Below are 20101 nucleotides of genomic sequence, written 5' to 3'. Positions count from 1 at the left end.
GGGAAAGTGCTGATGATACCAGGTGATAGTAAATGCCTCAGCTGCTTGGAGTTGACATTCTCCAGAATAACACCAAAGGAAGAACATGCTTCTGTCATGGCTTCACAACCACGGAGAGCTGATATAAAGTCCTGGAGCTGCTGTTTCGCTGCATCCTCATATAGAACCACTTTACTCCCGTTTCTTCCATTAGCTTCACTGTTTCATTTAACAGAGAGTTTAACATATATGTTCAGTAGATCCTTATAACAATGTGAGAATCAAATCCTCTCCACATCCTGCCAGTCCCTTACCTGCTAGCAAAAACACGTGCAAGTAACCGTTCCATGTCTGGAAGCCTGGACAATGTCTTTCGAAAATCCAGCGAGTAGGAGAGGTTTTCTCCCTGAAAGAAGGTACAAAACCATAATACAGAGAAATTAGGACAATAATGGATACAAAAGCCTACAGAACAGACAAACTGAAAACACATAAACAACAACTCTTGGGTAGAACTTTAGCTGAAGGCATCCAGGAAAGCCATATTTCCACATCACACTGAAAAAAGAATGCAACAGAACTGCATCTTGAAGATCCACACACATTGAGTTGGTCATATTACTTGAAATCCAAGAAATAATCTCCAGCAAATAAATGGAAAACGGGTATAATGATTCCTTGTCTATTCAAAAAACAGAGAATAGCATCTCATTTTTTTTCCTGGTCTATATGAAGCCTAGACCCCCATTTATTCCATAAAAATTTAAATCATTAGACCAGCAAAATATGCTAGAACCATAAGAATCCTTACCCGCAGTTCTGCTACAGCATCTTGACGTTCTTTGATTAGTTCTGGGTTATATAAAGGTCTTGCCAGCCATGTTTTGAGTAACCGTTTGCCCGATGCAGTGACACATTGATTCAATTGCTCGTACAATGTTCTTCATGAGAAATAAAATTGCATTAGATTTAGAGCAGATCAATGAGGTTTAATAATATTTAGCTAGAAATCAGCTTACCCTGAAGAACCTCCATTTCTGTTGTTCTCGAAAATCTCAAGGTTTTCCAAGGCAGCAGCATCAAGGACCATGTGCTGTTTCCGAGAAATGTTGCTAAAATCATAGCAAGGCAGTGATTCAAATTTCGCAAATCTAAGCAGAGTCTCATCCAAGAAAGCCTGTCTCAGGTAGTAAATAGTACCACCAAGAGCTGAGAGAGCCAGGTTACTATCCTCCTCTGCATTTGCTAATTCAGACAACAAATTTGGCAGGAAACTTGAACTGCATTCTCCTGATATCTTTTCTTTGTCTAGCAATGCAGAGGATAATTGAAACTTGATTTTCTTATAGAACAGTCTCATCTCATGAAGAGTCTTCTCTGCACCCCAGAGTTCAGTATGTGGTACTAGATTATTCACCAAGGGATTTCTGGTGTGTCTCATAATTATCCTCTCCGTTTCCAAACTAAGCACGTTAGCTGGTTTGATAATTTCCACTGGCCTCATCTCAGAGAGTAGGCAAGCCAATGCACTGCACTCCGCATCATCCTTGAACTGGCAAGAATTGAAGCATGCGTAGTAAGATAGAATAACACAGGTGCAATGAATGCATCTTGTAAGAGTCCGACAGGGAAATGTTCATACTAAGTACCGACCTGACCCAACATAATTCTTTTTGTTGCAACATCAATCAAACATACTCCAAAGTTCCGCTCTGCGTTTCGTTTAGTTAAATTATCTCCTTCAGTCAGTGCCATTAAGTAAGATGCATCAGGATTAGTTAAAAACATCTCTCCTTCTGTCAGTGTGCCTTTTGTAACCACGGCACATACTTCACGTTTTACAACCTACAAAAACAGGAGATATGTCAACAGATGTTCCTAATCTTTCTAACATTTACTCCATTAGCTACATAAAACAACAGCATAACAATTTGGTCTTATGTTAAAGATTCACAGTAAGACATACTTTATCCTTGGAACCTTTCTCCTTACGGCGTTGCTCCAGCTGTTCAGGTGTCTCTGTTTGCTCTACCACTAGAACTCGATAACCCTGTTCCATAATTCCATTAAGTTTAATCAGGTCTGTTTCTCTAGTAAAGATACAAATTCTGTTCTTGGATTATACTTTAGGCATGGCATTACAAGAAAGAAATAAAGCTTAGACTAGAGCTGCTATGCAAGAGACAAAGACCTTTTTAGCCAACTTCTCCACATTCATAGAGAAATTCTTCTCTGGGAATCCGCAATGAGGTTGTTCGCCCTGCAAAACAAAACAGATATCAAGGTTGACCGCACGGGAAGCAGCATAGGATAGGAGGTACTGCATGAAGTAAAAGCGAGAACAGGGAAGTATTTGATTATCACGCCTTTCCTTTGATAGATGTATGTTCTTAGAGAGACTGAATGACTGACAAAAGCACCCACAATTTATGAGTCAGAACAAAGCCATTACCTTCATGTATTGCAAATCCAGTTCCTTAGCTCCTACATGCGCATCCATCTCAAAAAGCTCATAAAATTTACCCATCTGGTTGAAACAAAAGAAGACCGCTATCTAAATTCTCCATCAATTGAAAAGATTTCAAGGCATGCAACTATAGATCTACCTTGAAGAAGATAACTTTATCCATATGCTTTGACTTAAATTCCCACCATTGTCTCTGGAAAAGAGGGGCCACAAAATCAAAGATATGAATCTCTGTAAATAAATTAAATAATACAAATATAATTTCCATGAGCTATATACCTGGCCTCCAGTTAAACTTTTCACAAAATCAGGAGGAAGGTACAGCGTCCTCGGGTCATAATTCTCATCTGTAGGGAGCCTTCTATTTACATCTCTTCGCACTCTGTTCAACAAGAGCAATGAGCAACTTGTGTGCAAGACGTTTGTCAAAAACAGGGCTGAAAAACCTACTACTAAGTCATGAATTTGGGAAACAAAAAAGATATATTCTTCCTAGCATGGCAATTATTGCTTCAGACAACCCCTTTGTAAACCCAGATAAGCTATGTGTTTGTCTATTCATACCCTTGATTCTTTGTAATGCTAACAACCACAGAAACTGATATACGAGATGAAAGGTAAAATTCCAGACTTACGCTCCCAAGAACCGCAACTTCTCAGCTTCCCGTGCGCCAAATCTTTCAACAGCTTCGTTGGCCAAGGTGTTACTATCCAGAGACTTTACTACCTTATCAACTGCAGTGCACCACAATAAAAATTAGCATAAAAAACGCACAAATAAGCAAATAGAGTCTGTGAGAAGAATTTCCCAGGTTCACCTTCTGCGATTTTCTTTGCAGGATCCGAAATCGAAGTCTTAAAACCTTTAGGTGTGGTATCCTTAGTAATGCTACTTTTCTTAGCACAACCCTGTTCCGCGCCTCCGCTTGCCTTCCTTTTCCTAGATTCAGTTTTCCCTTCTCTCTTTCCTTTTGGAGCTTCTTCGGCTTTCTCTTCTACGAGCTCTTCCTCATCCATCTCTTTCTCGTCATCCAAATCAACATCTTCATCGCTCTCATGTACCTCCTTCGCCGCATTCGTTCCCCAGTCTTCATCACTAGAATCATCTCCACCACTTTTGTTTTCGTCCCCCTCGTCCACATTCTCCAAATCCTCATCATCCTCGACCACAACTTTTCTGATAGCAGAAGCGCCTCGTCGCAACCGCTTAAACCTCTGCCCTGCACTTTCCCCCATTACCCACTCGATCTTCTCCTCACCCAAATTCAAAGACTCCTCTTCTCCATCATCATACTCAACCCAATGCTTCCCGGATTCCTTATCGTACGAAACTACGCACCCATCGTACAATCTCTTATCCAACGGCCAGTAAACCCTAACTTTCTTTCCCACCACCTCGTGACCGTACGAATTGGCCACCGATTTCGATGGTGAGGGAGTGTTTCCGATGATGAGGGGGGATTTCCTAAGCTTAAACTGTACAGGGGACGGAGTTGCGAGGATAGGGGTGGGACTACGAGAAGGGGGATCAGGTCTAGGGTTAGGGTTTGGCTTGGGGGTTTTCTGATTGGAGAGAGAAGGGGGTGAAGGAGACGCGGCTGCTTTCCCGAAGAAAGTGGTGATTTGGCTCTGTTGGTTCACCAAGGGAGACCTTCCGTTGCTCTGCCGGCGAGACGGTGCCATTGGAGAGCCTCGCCGTGCTTTAAACTTCCACGCGAGCGGAACAAAATGAGAGAGAGAGAGAGAGAGATGGATCGATGCTGAGAAGTGAAGAGACGAGGAAGAGGGAGTGGATGAAAATGGAGGGGCCAGATAGGCGGGAAATTTCACCGGGAAATTCGCCGCGGAACTGACGTCTTGGCGGGAAATAACTCCGATGGATACAATGTGTTTGGTCGCGGAGAGACTCTGCACGAACAAGAGGCTTCTCTCTCTCGGGTCATATTGGGCTAAAAGTTAGGCCCATTTAAGTTTTTCTAAAGAAATGGGTCTATTGATGGGATAAAAGTGTAGGCCCATCTAATTGTATTCTTAACGTATTTTGCTTTCGAGATGGAACCTGCGAAGGCCCATTATAACAACGCCTGGCTAATATTTCATAATCAATAACAAGAGTGAAGATCAGGTTTTTTACATTTTTTTTAATCTTAATTATCCACGGGCATTGGATTTAACAAGATGTGAGAGATCATAAGTTAATAAAAAAAATCAGATGAAACGGATGTCAAAGGTGTGAGGACCAATCTGCCAGACATTCAAAGCAGTGTAAAAACGAGCCGAAATTTTGACTCGGTCTGAATAATTTTTAGACAACAGAAAACATTTGCAAAGATGCTGGACCAAAAAATAAACGAAACTTTTGAATCATTGTGGGCCCACGAGATATATATGGGCCTACCGGACATAAAGACAATTAACTGTTCAGACAATAATAGTGTGTTTTTTTCTTGGGTTAAACAATAGTGATTGTTGAGTGAGGAAGAGAAAACAACAACAAAAAACTAGGAATTTAGTTAAAAAATCAAGTAATTCCGACATATATATATATATATATATGTATATGTATAACATAAAAGGCGATTCTAACAGCATTGCGATCGTAAACTTGAATAGGAAGTTTTGTCGGATTCTATAACGCCATCTTCTGCAGTCTTCCGATTGTGCCGTTAGCTTTAGATGAGCTGGTTCTGAACTTGGGGTGAGGAGCTCTCATTCTGATCTTCATTAGATACTCGGCATGTTAAACCTTTGATGATGTAACGGCGCGAACGCATATGTGAACGGTTCACCATAGCCCTGAACCGTTCCATCCCGGTTAGGCTGAAGTTGTAGAACGGCGATTTTGGAGAGTTACGGTGGATTAACTCAGTGGTAAAAACGCGTGTTGGGTTTCCTTCATGGGAAACGATAAGTAGGCACGCCGAGACTAGTGAGAGCTGAAGAAACAACGAGGGGTAAGAGATCTTACTCATGGTGATTTCGGGAAAAAAAGTTTTTTTTTCTGTATGAAGATTTCGGAATAACCTGCATATATATATACAACAAATACCAAACCCAAACCTAGTAAGAATATCTCTAACAACTTGATACACAATATATATACGAGGATATATATATTCTCCGCTACATACGGGTGGATGTCTTTCCTTTTATGCAACAGCACAATATTTTTATAAGATCATAATTTTATTTGATTTTATGTATCTATTTGAGATATTTCCATTTATTAAATAAGATATCGGAGATTACTTAGTCTAAAAATATTGGACGATTATTAGAACAATATTGGAGATTTCTTATTAATCAATGTATACCATTTTTACATATAAAAAACACAACCTTAAAATACCAAATTTAAATTAACAAAATATCTAAAATACAATACAAAATCAAAATATAGATATTATCATAATATTCGAAAATATTGGAGATTTCTTATAATTAATGTACACCATTAATATATATATATATATATATATGCATATAATTATATATATATAAATGAATTCCCATCCAATTAAATACCCATATGATTTGTCATCTCTAATTTATTTCATCCTTCAAAACATTTTATTCCAAATTAGCGTATGTGTTTCAGGAATTATTTAAATTTTACATTATAATAGAAACAATATATATATATATATATATATATATAATGGTGATGTGATTTAATGCTCATGTCTAAAACCTAAAATTAACACATTGATGAATATTTAATGACTTTATAAGACTAATTGTAACATAGCAACAATAATACTTGTATTATTAAACAATTGTAACGCTTAGCCAAACTTCTTCATCTCTTTGTAGACGAAACTTTTGATATGGCCTTTCTAAGACTGATTGTAACGCTAACATTTATGGATAATTATATTAAGGTTTAAATGCCATACATTAAAAATTAATAATATAATTAGATGCTAAACTTTTTAGAATGGTTATAAGATATATATGTATATATATATATATAATTAGATGCTACCCACTCGATCTTCTCCTCACCCAAATTCAAAGACTCCTCTTCTCCATCATCATACTCAACCGAATGCTTCCCGGATTCCTTATCGTACGAAACTACGCACCCATCGTACCATCTCTTATCCAACGGCCAGTAAACCTTGACTCTCTTTCCCACCGCCTCGTCACCGTACGAATTGGCCACCGATTGCGATGGCGAGTGAGTGTTTCCGATGATGAGGGGAGATTTCCTAAGCTTAGACTGTACAGGGGATGGAGTTGCGAGGCTAGGGCTGGGACTACGAGAAGGGGGATCAGAGCTAGGGTTATTAATTAATTGTTTACTTTTGTATTAAATTATTTATTTATTAGTTTTGTTATTTATTTATTTCAAATATATACAAAACAATAAAATATATATTAGATAGATATTTAGAAACAATTATAATTTTTTTATTTTAGTAATTTAAATAATTATGAAGACATTATCGCTTAACCAATTACCAAATGCTCACAATTTTTGTATTTTCCATCTTTTTACATTTTATTTTCCATATTTATACATTAATCCCTCAATTTTATTTCCTTGAGACTCCGGTCCCCAAACTTTGTATTTGTGCGATTTCAGTACAATAATGGTAACTATGCAAAATATGATACAAAACTTCTATGTAAAAGATTTATTAAATCCTTGGAAGTTTGTATTCTGTTACCAACAAACAAGTTGTACTGTTGTACACACAAACACTATTATTAATTATATGAAATAATAAAATGATTATATAAAAAATACAATTATTATATCAATTTTGCATTGCCTAGAAACGATCATATGAGGATAGAGATAGAAACTCCTCCCCTAGAAATTACAGAAAGTGTGCAAGGCAATCAACACCTATTTTCAATCCCAAAACTTCATCCACCTTCAGAGGCATTAAGTGTAGGGCGAAACTCTCTCGATGACGTATTGTGGAAAGTATGACGCTTGGCGGTACGCATAAAAGTTCGAGGATAAATCATACTCGTTAGAAAACATTGCGACTGAGTCGTTCAGAATCGGTACATCCAGTTTAATTCCTTCGATTATATTTGGTTGCGGCTACGAGAACAGTCTGCTTTACGAAACAACTTAAGGGGTCGTCACTCTCGACTTGGGCGATAGTTCTCTCGTCACTCAGCTCGGCGCCATCACCAATGGCGTTTTCAGTTACTGCTTTGCGTTGTTCTACTTGGATAGACCGAACATTATCACTTTCAGGGATCCTCTAAAAACGAAGCAACTCGGGGTCACAACTCCCTTCACCGAGAAAATCGGTTTTGTAAATATACAAAAATAATATATATATGTATATATCTCTATATATTTATATATTATAACCCGTGTATCATAATTTTGAACTAGTGGACGCCACATCAGTTTCGCTTAACCAGTTAATAGGCGCACACCGCTTTTGTATTTTCCTTCTTCTCACATTTTATTTTCCATATTTATACATTAATCCCTCAATTTTATATATTTGAAACTATGGTTCTCTACTTTGTATTTGTGCGATTTCAGTACAATAATGGTAACTATGCAAAATATGATACAAAACTTCTATGTAAAAGATTTATTAAATCCTTGGAAGTTTGTATTCTGTTACCAACAAACAAGTTGTATTGTTGTACACACAAACACTATTATTAATTATATGAAATAATAAAATGATTATATAAAAAATACAATTATTATATCAATTTTGCATTGCCTAGAAACGATCATATGAGGATAGAGATAGAAACTCCTCCCCTAGAAATTACAGAAAGTGTGCAAGGCAATCAACACCTATTTTCAATCCCAAAACTTCATCCACCTTCAGAGGCATTAAGTGTAGGGCGAAACTCTCTCGATGACGTATTGTGGAAAGTATGACGCTTGGCGGTACGCATAAAAGTTCGAGGATAAATCATACTCGTTAGAAAACATTGCGACTGAGTCGTTCAGAATCGGTACATCCAGTTTAATTCCTTCGATTATATTTGGTTGCGGCTACGAGAACAGTCTGCTTTACGAAACAACTTAAGGGGTCGTCACTCTCGACTTGGGCGATAGTTCTCTCGTCACTCAGCTCGGCGCCATCACCAATGGCGTTTTCAGTTACTGCTTTGCGTTGTTCTACTTGGATAGACCGAACATTATCACTTTCAGGGATCCTCTAAAAACGAAGCAACTCGGGGTCACAACTCCCTTCACCGAGAAAATCGGTTTTGTAAATATACAAAAATAATATATATATGTATATATCTCTATATATTTATATATTATAACCCGTGTATCATAATTTTGAACTAGTGGACGCCACATCAGTTTCGCTTAACCAGTTAATAGGCGCACACCGCTTTTGTATTTTCCATCTTCTCACATTTTATTTTCCATATTTATACATTGATCCCTCAATTTTATATCCTTGAGACTATGGTTCTCTACTTTGTATTTGTGCGATTTCAGTACAATAATGGTAACTATGCAAAATATGATACCAAACTTCTATGTAAAAGATTTATTAAATCATTGAAAGTTTGTATTCTGTTAGCAACAAACAAATAGTACTGTTGTACACACAAAAATTATTATTAATTATATGAAATAATAAAATAGGTATATAAACAATATAATTATCATATCAATTTTGCACGGCCTAAATATGTAGTAATTATGATGATATTGAAAATTGTAAAATATACTAATCGATTCAATAAACAGATGTACTTTGTAAATGTACTTTGTAAAGATTTTTATGAGTTTTAGTGATGATAAGATGAATAAGAGCAAAAAGAAGTGAAGAAAAAGTAGTTCGCGGTACAAAGGAAAGGGAATGAGAGGTGAGTCTATTCCAATTAGATCACTTATGTGTTGTTATTTACTATATTATTTTGTACAGATTTTATAACCAAAAGACTAAGAACATATGAGAAAAAGGAAAAAAAAACGGCTATAAGATCTATAAACAAGGTAACTTTCTAGTAAACATCATCGAATCGAAGGACCAAATAAGGTAAATTCTTCTATACGATTGCATCCTTGTTTCCAACATGAATCTCGACAAAATATTACTCCAAACGGACCATTATTTATCTCCTTTTCTTGCCTCAAACCTTCCCATGTCATCCAAGAATGGGAGGAAACAATTCTGATTTATGTTGCACGTAAGCATTGCTATTCACATGCACGTAAGACTATGTCCTTTGTATTCCTTTAGACTTTAACACTTTGCCCCTATCATAATATGATCTTTTGCTATCATCCGAACAAAAATTCTCTGCAGAGGAAACAGATTGGCGGAAATTCCATCGGGAATTTTGCCGCGGAACTGACGACTTGGCGGGAAAGAACTCTGATGGACATTTATATAATGTCTACGGCTCGCAAGAAATTCCTTGGCAACAACTGTAGAAAGAAGAGGAAAATAACATAAAATATAAGAGATCGAACCAAAAAAAGGTTTGGGAGCCTTTGTTAAAGATTGTGGTGGAGAGATGAAATTTGAGTAGGGCCGTTAAAATTATATTATGGGTTTAATTAACTGAGCCCTAAACAGTATTACCACATCCATTAGTTGGGCCATCAGTCGAGCAGTAGCGATCAACTAATTGGGCCAAGATGGCAGAACGGACCGCCCCAATCCAGCTCATAAAATATTGGGTCCATTATCTAATATGCTGTGAAAAGTCAGAAATACCCCTATGAAACTTGCAAAAATTAGGAGTGTGGCTGCTGGGTTTCGAGCCCAGGTCTCCACGGCCACAACGTGGAGTTCTAACCACTAAACTACAACCATTTCCATGTCGGTTTCATTAAATAAGTAAATGTTCGTGAAAATTACAAATACCATATATCTTCGTAAAGCACACGTAGTCTCGAAAGTGAAAAAGCGTTTTGTTTTCCACCTCTCTCACTTCTTTCCCACACCAATGCATACACTCACGATAACAACACCTTAATACACTTGTAAGCATAAGAATATATGACACCAACCGAAAAGACTAGACACTGTTTTTTACTTGCAACTCTTACAACAACAGTTGTGTTTCTTTTTTTTACTGCCAGTATCAATCGGCTTATTTCTTCCCTATACAAACTCCCTCGTCTCCAAAATATAACACAAGTTAATGAGGGGACGAGAAACCCACAAAAACCCCAAAGCCAAACAGATTAAAAACAAAAAAGTTACTATAGTCTCGTTATACCTGTAATTATTTTATTTATTTATATTCCTCATCAATGAGATTGGTGCTTCCTGGCTCTGCGGTGGTTGATGGATGAATCATCTTTCTTGGAACCCTCGGGTTTGCGAGCCCAAGCAGGAGCTTGGTCGGGTCCATACCGGTAATCATAGAACAGCTCTTCGCTTGCTTCGATACGCTCGTTCGCAAATATCCCTACCCTATGGTCTCCTGCTACAAACATCACCTGCCGTACCACAACCATTTATGGTTAGTTACCTTTTAGGCATGAACTTTGGTATAACATTTCAGAATTTTCACATAAACCGGTGAATTTATATGACTTAATATAAAATTCCAAAAGCGTTCGCCGTGGGTATTTGGCTTAATTGGTATGACAATAGCTTCCTTTTCAAAACAGGTAAAATTATGTTTTTTGGGCTTTCTACAAACCATAGTTAAGTGAAAACTTTCAGGGAGCAAAAGGCATGACCGACACAGCCTACATTTCTGTGATTTGTTTCTAAGGCGTGATATCAAAATGCAGATTTGATGCAAGTTGTTATCTACTGTAACTCATATGAAAGACTAGCCCACATACCTTAGCATAACAGTTGGGCTTTGATGAGTGGTTAGCAAATTTCAGCTTGTCTCCTTTACGGTGAGCATCAAGGACATACTGCAAATATAAGAAGAGATTACTTGTGAGAAAGAAAACCCGAGAAAAGATAGACACGAGTCCATGAGACACTGGAAGGGAGATTAGACTAGTCACCTGATCATTCAAGTCAAACAGGAATGAAGAGTTTGCCCGATCATATATTTTGCCACGCTTGTCTGCCTCACGGTGAGAGATCAGTTCACCGGTGTATTCCCCAAGATATTCGTTCTTGTTGACAGAGTTCTGATATTCGCATAGAACAGAGGTCAGGACAGGAACAGAACAGAAGAAATCTTTGTAAAGAAGAAGAGATTCATTCACATGCTCACCTTCAGAAAAGCACCCCATCCAGCAACATCAGACTTCGCCAAGAGGATCTGAGAAAAAAAAGAGTATTAATGATAAAAAATGTTTGACCAGAGGGAGCAATTTGATGATGACGTACCCTTTGTTGCTGCCTCAGGAGAAGTCTCATATTTCCGCATTGGCCTTCTCCTCGTTTAGGTGGCTCGCCAAGAGAACCATCTCCACAACTGAATAAAGAAACAAGTATTCAAAGTTATGATTGATATCGATATACGGAGATTGACTTTAATGCAAAAAAAAAAAGAGGTTATTTTAAACTAGAGAGATAGAAGCGATTACCTAACCCAGCAGTTCCGGCAAACATCTGGATCACATTCTCGACCAGCAGCAAAGCAGGGACACTGTCGGCTTCTGCATTGGCTTTTTGCACAATGGCATCCTCTGAAACGATTTTTGCAACTCTTCGAGCACCTGAACAAACAAAGTCGCAGGATAAAGAACACGAGTTGATTGACTTGCGATCAACTTGTTTGAAGATGGCCAGGTGAGGCAAACAATATGATGATGTAAACAAGAAAGTTCATCTGGAACTGAATACAAGCGAATAACTTGGTCAAAGTGAAAAAAGTTGAGACATCGAATCGATTTTCTGTAGCGTCTGAAATTATTCTACTGCTCAATGGGTTGCAAGGTTATTCCCAAAGAACATGAATATACAAGCATGTGTTACTTTGCTATGAAACGTTTATGCCTTTGCAGCAATAAGATGTTTTTCTAACAGATGCTGTCCTTCAAGTAAACTCCGTGGTGCCAATCATCGCAAACAAGCAATCACATACCCGCAGTATTTCTCGCAGCAGGTGCCATTAGTTAGACAAGGGCATTCCTTTCCACACATTGACTGGCAGCTGCATGGTGTGTATTGCTTACAGGACCGGTTTTTGCCACCGGCTATTCTTTTCCAGACAGATGGATGACCAGCAGACTTTGTAGAGTATTTCAGCTTCCGAGCTCTGCCCCTTCTGCGGAATAACTTTGTTCTTGATGGCATGTTTTGCTCCTGTCAGGCAGAGTAATAGCAGGACACGAATGTAACAAAGATATTTTCAGCGATACGGAATGGACCATAATCTAGCATGGAGATCTTAATTAAGATACAGGAAATAGCTAATTTTCTACCAAACATAATAAAATAATGGAAGATAATAACCATTTGTTTAAGACAACCAACTGGCAACTATCCTTTTCCCTGCCAAATGTCAAAAGGCAACAGGGAAAAAGAACTTAAGGAAAAGCCAATTAAATAAACTTGGGCTTTCCAGAAATTCTTTCTTGTCTAATAGATCTTTGGCCCTGAAATCAAGAAAACTAACTTTCTCTGCAGTAATCCCATAAGGAGTAGAAAATTAAGATTTGAAAATAAAAAGGAAACCAGGAAGAATACATTGAATACCTCATTGTTCGGGTCATCCATGCCATCTTCCAACAACAAATTTGGGGTGCTAGACCTGCGAAGGGCTGAAGCTCCATTTTCACGCATGTAAGAAGACACCTCTAGGCATGTTTTCAAGCCAGAAAGTAGATTTCTCGCAATAAGGCAGCTGGAACAGCAGGAAGAAAAACATGAGTCATAAATACACGTTCATGCATTAAAAATACTTTAACATGAACAATGAAATGAACCAAGATCCAGTTTACCTATTTCTTCCAAATATCTCAACTCCCTTCAAGTAAAGTTCCTTCTCAATAGGTGTCCACTCAGCGGAGGATTGGCTTATCTTGAGCATATCAGTAGTGCCTTTTGTTCCACTTCCACTACCAAGTTCTGGCTGGCAATCTGAGGAACCATCATGACGAGTAGAATTGACTGTATTGCCATCAAGTTGTTCCTTAGAGCAAGCTCTTGAGTCCCTATTTACTTCATTAGCACCGAATGTTTCACCTTCTTGATCATGCTCTTTTCCAGCCAGTGCATGATCCAAGCTAGGGATAGGATTGACAAATAGTGCATCTGTATCTTTGGCCACACTCTTTTGTTTCTTATTCAAAGAATCCAGCAGATCAATGGAGGCTTCTGAGTCAGAGACCTTGCGCTTTCCCAAGTTATCATGGTCCTGTACTACTGCATTGGAGGATAAATCCAATTTTTTGGGAGCAGCATCAATATTTTCAACATACAAATTGATACCACCAGAAGCATCATGCAACTCATCCGAGGAGACAGGCTTCCTGCCTTCATCTTCAGAAGCTCGTTCTTCCATTCTAGTTGCAATGATATTGCTTGTCTCTGGAACTTCTCTGACAGTCCTTACCTAAAACCATTAACATAAGAATGACGGTTACTCAACCCCACCTAAGAGACTGCCATACATTTACAAGACTAGGCATGCATACAGCTATGATAAATATAATTTACTTCCACAACTATGATTATTCTTCCCACAAACACAAGAAACTGTGTTTCTGTGTGCACGCCAGAGAGAGAGAGACCTGGAGGTAACACTGTTCACCACAGGGGTTCCTATCACCTTCAAATTCAGACCAATATGGCTGTTTTTCACTCTGCAGACCAAAGTCCTTTGGTTAAGTTACATACCGAAAGTTAAGACAGGCCACCAAAGAAAAGGAAAGATTGACTCAAGCTTACAGCATTAATCAAAGTCTGAGAACACCCATGTAGACGACAGTCGAAAACCTGTTAGGTTAACAGAAAAAAATAACAAACAAACATGATTAGGAGACAACTATAGTACACCAATTTCTCAACAACAAAATAAAGTTCTACGTGCCAAGCATCGGCGGCAGAAAAGGTTATCAAAGGAATCTAGAGCAGCACTAAGGCCCTTTTCCAGAGAAATTCCAAGTTTAGATCCAGAATCAGAACACTCCTCCACATTCTGTTCATTCTTCAGCTTGAGATCATTGTATCTTTCCTGCAACAGATCGGAAAGAAAAACACACCTCTAATGAGCAGAAATAAAGGAAGAAGAGAACACGAGAATTATCAGGGTTAAACCGCAAGCACAGAGTGAAAAAAATTGCTAGACCAGAATGTCTTCAACATTTAGTCCGAGGAACTGGCAGAGAGCATCCTGCACCTCGTCACCCAAACCATATTCCTGCCCAATCGACCTGCCAATTCAACCCACAGCAGAAAATTCGGGCCAATTCACTAACATCGTTTATATTTTGACAAAATCGTCACATCCTCTTAACAGTCAAGGCTTAACAAAAAAATAAAATGAATATGAGTTAAGACATGCATGCTTTCTTAGCCACGGCAGCACCAAGACCGCTATTTAACAACACTGCAACAGATACTGTTTTGTTAATAAGAATTCCGCCTAAAAAGTAAAAACTTCGTTTCTTTTTCAGATGGTAAACAAGTATATCAGCATCATAGTCTTCCCTGTAAAAAAGTGTAGAAGATCAGCAATCCACTGCACTGAAACTTACCATATAACACGGTCCTGACCCTCGGCAAACTCATGTTTTTCCTCATCGGGTTCTGCATCTTCCTCACTATCGCTGCATATGAGTGTCTCGCCACCATGTTGATCATAGTAAATTTGTCTCCTCCCAAGCACGGACTGATCTTCAGCCATCCTCTGATTTCTGTGCGATTAAGAGATATTTTCAGGCTACAATAGTCAGACATTCTGACAGAAGATGCAATACACTATGCGATCTATGGTTCAAATGGTCTTTGCACCACAGGCCCCAAGCCCAGAATAAGATCTAAAAGAAAATTGCAAAAATTAAGCTGTAAGATAGAAGATCAGATCGACACCAACATCGCCTTGATTCCAAGTATAGAAGATCAGATATTCAAAAGAAAAGAAATGACGGGCTCAAGCTAAGATCCAGAACGATAAATACAGTGACAGGAGATTTACAAAGAAGCAAGGAGATATATAGGTAAACGTTTGAATCCAGCCCTGATCTACCCTCGACCTCATCGAAACAGCAAGGAAAAAGGCACTACGATCACAATAATTCTTTTATTTTTTTCTATTATGAAAAGAATTTCACGAGATCGAAATCGTGTATCAATTGGAACACATTTACTCTGGCAAGGGAACACATTAGTACTTTCCTTTTTTTCCTGCATTTACACACTTGCAAATCCCATCTCCTCATAACTACAGTCTTCCAGAAAGGAAAGAAAAAGAAATATTCCATGTTCTGCAGCTTGGCCTTCAATGGAGAAAAGTGTCTAGTTTTACCCTTAAAACAATATATCACATGAACGGAACTTATTTCATATATAATTCAACTACCATAAGGAGTTCATTATGCAACGGTATGGTCGGACAAATAAACTTCCACTCAGAAATCATGTGTAGTTATATGCAAGAACGAAAAAAAAAAAAGAAACGAGCACCTGTCCAAAAATATCCAGGTGGTGTACGGCGGGATGTTCTCAACATATGGAAGCTTAATACTTGCTGATAAAACATCCTTACTCGGAGCATAGTCTCTATCTCCCACCCCATATGGAAATCCATCTAATAAGCATTGCGGTCTTTCCATTCTCGAAAATAACATACTGTTGTCTCCATTATCCCCTGGAAATAATCCAGCCCGGTTCGATGCTGCTGTTAAAAGGTGAGAAACGTGAGCGCCCACTTTCTTTCTGTTATTCTCAACTTTTCCCTGCATGTTGAGGAAGATCGTTGAAGAATGAAGTTGCAGAGTTGAAAAAACAATAGAGAAAATATGTAGAAACAACTAAAATCCCACTTTAATAGAGAGCACTCTTTCTCCTTGAATTTGCTGTTTGAGTTGGTTCAATTTGCGCGGCAAGTCTTCAATGCTATCAACGGCATCATCTTCATGAGGTTTCTGCTAAAAAATACACATTAAAAGTTAATAGAAAACTTCCAAATTACTAAAATCGTGAAACCCTAACGCGAAACGAATATCCTTCCATCGTTTGATCGAAACTAGCCGTTATTCGACACGTTTATGTGTGTCTACAAACTGAGACAAGATTCAAACAACTCAAAAGAGAAATGCATCAAACAGACGAAGAAAGGGCACTGTCAAAATAGTGATCAAGAAAGAAAATCAAACGGTCCTTGATTGGGAAACACAACAAAAATCCATCAAAAGAACAATCCATCCGGACATTCCAACTAATCAAACCTCAAGCAACAAAAAATGGGCAAAGAATTATCGAACTAAGCATGCCCCTGAAAATTCAGGCCCTAACAAAGGAACAGGCACTGATCGTAGATGATGAATTGCATCATAAAAGCTGAGAGAAAGTACCAGGAAGACGAAACAATCGATCAACTCCAAAAGGATTACAAAACTATCAGACGAACATCGAATTCAGTTGATTAACAATCTAGACAATAACGAAACGATGAACCAAAAGACTGCAAGAAACAGTAAAGAATCCGAGAGTATACGTATCAGGACACAAAATTCAGAAAACAAAACTGTGGAAGCGAGGAGATTATCCACGGTGACACGAGATCACTATACCAACAATCAAGACAAAGAATACAAAAACGATCACAAGAACAAAACAATCGATCAAAAAGGGTGAAACAAGCGAGGAGATTGAGAGATATAATCTGACTCTAAGACTCGGGGAAGAGTCGCTGCTATTCGTCACCATGACCTTCTTCCGCTCCCCCTTCCTGCCGTCTCTCACTCTGTTTGTAGCGACTAAAACACGGAGTGTGGAAGGGGAGGCAGGGGACATCGCACGTGTGACCGAGCCAGTAACACGTGTGTTCCGTACCATGTCTATTGTTGGCCCCCACAAATTTTCTCGGCCTATTTTTCGTATTTATCCATTTTATGTATTTCACTAAACGAGGGAGAATCTGGACAAAGCGAAGCCACTAATGGGTCTACTTTTTCTAAAGCCCAAACCCATTTTAGAAAGCCCAATAAATAAATATTTTGAAGCCACTAATGGGCTTAAATGGGCCGAATCTGTTAGGAAGCCCAACAGTTTTTTAAAAAAAAAACTCAGACACTGTCCTCCTCCATGGATTCATAATTCTTTCTGGTTCTTTTACTGGCTAACACTCCATCCCTAACCCACGAAAACAATCCCAAAATCTTAACGATCCCAATCACAAAACAGAGGCAATAAATCCACCAATTCAGGAAATTGAAAACTTCCAGGTCGATCAGAAGCTTATCCTTGAGCTCCGCCTGACCTTCCGCTTCATCCCGAAGCTTCCACCGCCACAACGCCTTTCTCCGACCACTTGTGTCGTCGACCAATCTGAACCACATCAGCGTTACCTCGTGAAGACCCAAGAAAAACATGACCCTGATCGAAAGATTCGAAACCCACCTTTCTTGCGACACAAAAAACGATCCGGTGTCGGAATTCACCGACATGGTTACTCTGAGTCCGAGGTCAATGCAAGCCTGGACCGCGAAAAGGACGATCCAACAGATATAGAGACGGGGACGAAGAACAGAGTAATATGTTCTGCGGGAGAGAGCGTAGATCAAAGTGGCTACAGTGATAGATGCCATGGCTGTGTATAGAAGGACCGCGTTGATGTGGTGGAGAATGTACTCGATGAGGAAGAGATTACGTGAAAAGCCAGTGGCGATGGGAGCGGAGATGGTATTTGGAGAGAGAGAGGCGCGATGAGGGTGAGAAAGCTTATGGAAATGGCCGAACCATAAGCTTCTCTTCTCCCATCTTCCTTAGATTACAAGGAACAGAGCATACATCGCATAAGAAACTAAGGTGTGTTTGGAGATTGGGAGCCACGTCCATCTTTTCTACCATAATCGCAATTGCAAAAGTTTCGTGGAATATATTTTCAAACACAAACGAACATGTATCTGTCTGTCCATTTTTTTTAATGCTAGTGTTATTAAAGATTTGAGGTTGCGGTTGCAAACAAGACCACGACAATGAAATATTATTACTCGAGAAACCAAAGTTGCTATAAAACAACAGTACAAAGAAACTTCCATTGAGTGCTTAATCTTAATGTACGTCTCGGCTATTTTGACCCGAAACAACCATCTTTCTATCTGAAATTTTTGTAGAGAGAGAGCTTTTACGGAGAAAAAACCACAAAGCCCTTTTAGGGTGAGTCATTACCGTCGGCTGCTGAAGTTGAAAGAGGCTGAAGAGCTTTAAGAGGGTTCATGATAACACCGTCGATGAGTCCATACTCTTTTGCTTCTTTGGGGCTCATGAAGAAGTCGCGGTCAGTGTCCTGGTTTATCCTGTCGAGGCTTTGTCCCGTGTGGTAGGCAAGGTACCCGTTCAGGTTCGCCTTGTGGTGCAGCATTTCGTTTGCCTGAATGAACGAACAAGACTTTGCTCTCTTAGGATGTTTAACTACATTGAATAATGATATAAGGGCAAAGGGATGTAAAGATATGAGGATGACCTGAATGTCGATATCGGTTTGACCACCTTGAGCTCCACCCAGAGGCTGATGGATCATTATCCTTGAGTTGGGGAGACTGTATCTTTTTCCTGCATATACAAACAGAAGCCAACATCAAATCAGAAAACCATTAGGCATATAACAAGAAGGAAGCTTCCAAAGACAGAGATGGAAGAGGGCTACTCAGACTACCTTTAGTTCCAGCGCTGAGCAGGAAAGCTCCCATACTGTGCAGAAAAAACCAAAAGGGGAGGGGAAAAAAATCAAGGGCACCCTTGTTATAATCGGGAGATACACACATTCAACTACAAAAGTGTTTTATTATCTAGTCGTGCTCTATGTTCACTTGGAGAGAGCATATTGTTCAAGAATAACATGCATCCAACAAAAATATCAACCCGAGGAGACGGTGACCGTGAACCATTGTCAAGAAGTTTCAATCGTACAAGAAGTGATCAAGTTTTGAGAAAGCTTAAAGAATCTCAAAAACCAACCTAAAACATCAGTAAAATGGCAATGAAAAGTTACCTAGCAGCGAGGCCAACACAAACGGTGGAAACATCAGGCCGGATATGCCTCATAGTGTCAAATATAGCCATACCTAACAAAAAGCAGGTTATCACGGGAGTCCGTAAGATTAAAAAAAAATCGAGTAAAGACAAATATATGGCCGAAACGTTAAATTTGCGAGGAAACAATAAAGCAGATGAGGTGATTATTACCTGCTGTAACTGATCCACCAGGAGAGTTTACATACATGACGATATCCTGTTCAACATTGCACTATCAGAATCCTCCAACCAAAGAATCTTTTGGCCAAGACAGAGATCCTAGGTGCAGCATCTGAACTGATAAACAAGACACAACATGCATGTACACGTACAAGATCTTGTATATACTTGTATAATATCTGACCTTCTTGGGATCAACAGCATCAAGATATAAAAGCTGAGCTACAATTATGTTCGCCATATCATCATCCACAGAGCCACCGCACCGTATAATTCTCTGACAAAAAAATGATAAACGATCAAACACTACTTGTCAACGGAAACAACACCAAGCTCCAAGCTTTCAAGCAGAGAACTTTAACAATACATATTGGAAGAGCTGACTAATGATACTCTGGAACCGCTC

The 20101-nt window shown here is 38.9% G+C and overlaps 4 protein-coding genes and 1 non-coding gene across 6 annotated transcripts in view; all 5 read right to left on the bottom strand.

The window, feature by feature from the left end:
- Nucleotides 1–4316, bottom strand: part of LOC104825941 (DNA mismatch repair protein MSH6) — a 7649-nt gene extending 3333 nt beyond the window's left edge. Inside the window, exons 1-12 of the mRNA XM_010558395.1 lie at nucleotides 3265–4316; nucleotides 3082–3181; nucleotides 2726–2828; nucleotides 2586–2639; nucleotides 2432–2506; nucleotides 2171–2239; nucleotides 1946–2029; nucleotides 1633–1824; nucleotides 999–1531; nucleotides 791–920; nucleotides 294–385; nucleotides 20–198 (exon numbers count right to left, since the gene is read on the bottom strand). Of these exons, the coding sequence (XP_010556697.1) occupies nucleotides 20–198; nucleotides 294–385; nucleotides 791–920; nucleotides 999–1531; nucleotides 1633–1824; nucleotides 1946–2029; nucleotides 2171–2239; nucleotides 2432–2506; nucleotides 2586–2639; nucleotides 2726–2828; nucleotides 3082–3181; nucleotides 3265–4129 (2476 nt within the window). The 5' untranslated portion in view covers nucleotides 4130–4316. The remainder of the gene's footprint in view (nucleotides 1–19; nucleotides 199–293; nucleotides 386–790; nucleotides 921–998; nucleotides 1532–1632; nucleotides 1825–1945; nucleotides 2030–2170; nucleotides 2240–2431; nucleotides 2507–2585; nucleotides 2640–2725; nucleotides 2829–3081; nucleotides 3182–3264) is intronic.
- Nucleotides 4317–10152: 5836 nt separating this feature from the next.
- Nucleotides 10153–10224, bottom strand: TRNAH-GUG. The gene has a single exon. It is a non-coding gene; the product is annotated as a tRNA-His (tRNA).
- A 187-nt stretch (nucleotides 10225–10411) lies between these two features.
- Nucleotides 10412–17349, bottom strand: LOC104825939 (histone-lysine N-methyltransferase EZA1). 2 transcript variants are annotated; one of them, XM_010558390.1, is made up of 17 exons: nucleotides 17167–17349; nucleotides 16320–16424; nucleotides 15961–16232; nucleotides 15033–15191; nucleotides 14624–14708; nucleotides 14366–14509; nucleotides 14224–14271; nucleotides 14067–14138; nucleotides 13275–13888; nucleotides 13030–13177; nucleotides 12416–12636; nucleotides 11916–12047; nucleotides 11716–11803; nucleotides 11600–11647; nucleotides 11385–11513; nucleotides 11211–11288; nucleotides 10412–10856 (listed from the first exon to the last, which is right to left on the bottom strand). In XM_010558390.1, the coding sequence occupies exons 1-17, from the start codon at nucleotides 17332–17334 to the stop codon at nucleotides 10665–10667; spliced, it is 2703 nt and encodes a 900-aa protein (XP_010556692.1). In that variant the 5' UTR covers nucleotides 17335–17349; the 3' UTR covers nucleotides 10412–10664. The 2 variants fall into 2 exon arrangements, with proteins under 2 accessions (XP_010556692.1, XP_010556694.1); XM_010558392.1 differs by having other exon boundaries at nucleotides 16320–16421.
- Nucleotides 17350–17359: 10 nt separating this feature from the next.
- On the bottom strand, nucleotides 17360–18390 carry LOC104825938. Its single transcript, XM_010558389.1, has 2 exons — nucleotides 17899–18390; nucleotides 17360–17826 (listed from the first exon to the last, which is right to left on the bottom strand). The coding sequence occupies exons 1-2, from the start codon at nucleotides 18084–18086 to the stop codon at nucleotides 17565–17567; spliced, it is 450 nt and encodes a 149-aa protein (XP_010556691.1). The 5' UTR covers nucleotides 18087–18390; the 3' UTR covers nucleotides 17360–17564.
- An 80-nt stretch (nucleotides 18391–18470) lies between these two features.
- Nucleotides 18471–20101, bottom strand: part of LOC104825937 (ATP-dependent Clp protease proteolytic subunit 5, chloroplastic) — a 3052-nt gene continuing 1421 nt past the window's right edge. The window contains exons 4-10 of the mRNA XM_010558388.1: nucleotides 20063–20101; nucleotides 19880–19972; nucleotides 19687–19732; nucleotides 19493–19565; nucleotides 19157–19191; nucleotides 18965–19053; nucleotides 18471–18871 (exon numbers count right to left, since the gene is read on the bottom strand). Of these exons, the coding sequence (XP_010556690.1) occupies nucleotides 18653–18871; nucleotides 18965–19053; nucleotides 19157–19191; nucleotides 19493–19565; nucleotides 19687–19732; nucleotides 19880–19972; nucleotides 20063–20101 (594 nt within the window). The 3' untranslated portion in view covers nucleotides 18471–18652. The remainder of the gene's footprint in view (nucleotides 18872–18964; nucleotides 19054–19156; nucleotides 19192–19492; nucleotides 19566–19686; nucleotides 19733–19879; nucleotides 19973–20062) is intronic.

Source organism: Tarenaya hassleriana, unplaced genomic scaffold, assembly GCF_000463585.1.
Source record: "Tarenaya hassleriana unplaced genomic scaffold, ASM46358v1 Cleome5, whole genome shotgun sequence".
Classification (NCBI taxonomy): Eukaryota; Viridiplantae; Streptophyta; class Magnoliopsida; order Brassicales; family Cleomaceae; genus Tarenaya; species Tarenaya hassleriana.
This window is presented reverse-complemented; position numbering and strand designations above follow the sequence as displayed.

Coding starts and splice junctions, on each gene's coding strand:
- LOC104825939 (XM_010558390.1), bottom strand. CDS start 17,334: ATGGTACGGAACACACGTGTTACTGGCTCGGTCACACGTGCGATGTCC. Junction 13,178..13,274: donor GAGATATTTGGAAGAAATAG/GTAAACTGGATC, acceptor CTGCTGTTCCAG/CTGCCTTATTGCGAGAAATC. Junction 10,857..11,210: donor AGCCCAACTGTTATGCTAAG/GTATGTGGGCTA, acceptor GTGGTACGGCAG/GTGATGTTTGTAGCAGGAGA.
- LOC104825938 (XM_010558389.1), bottom strand. CDS start 18,086: ATGGCATCTATCACTGTAGCCACTTTGATCTACGCTCTCTCCCGCAGA. Junction 17,827..17,898: donor TTTTTTGTGTCGCAAGAAAG/GTGGGTTTCGAA, acceptor GATGTGGTTCAG/ATTGGTCGACGACACAAGTG.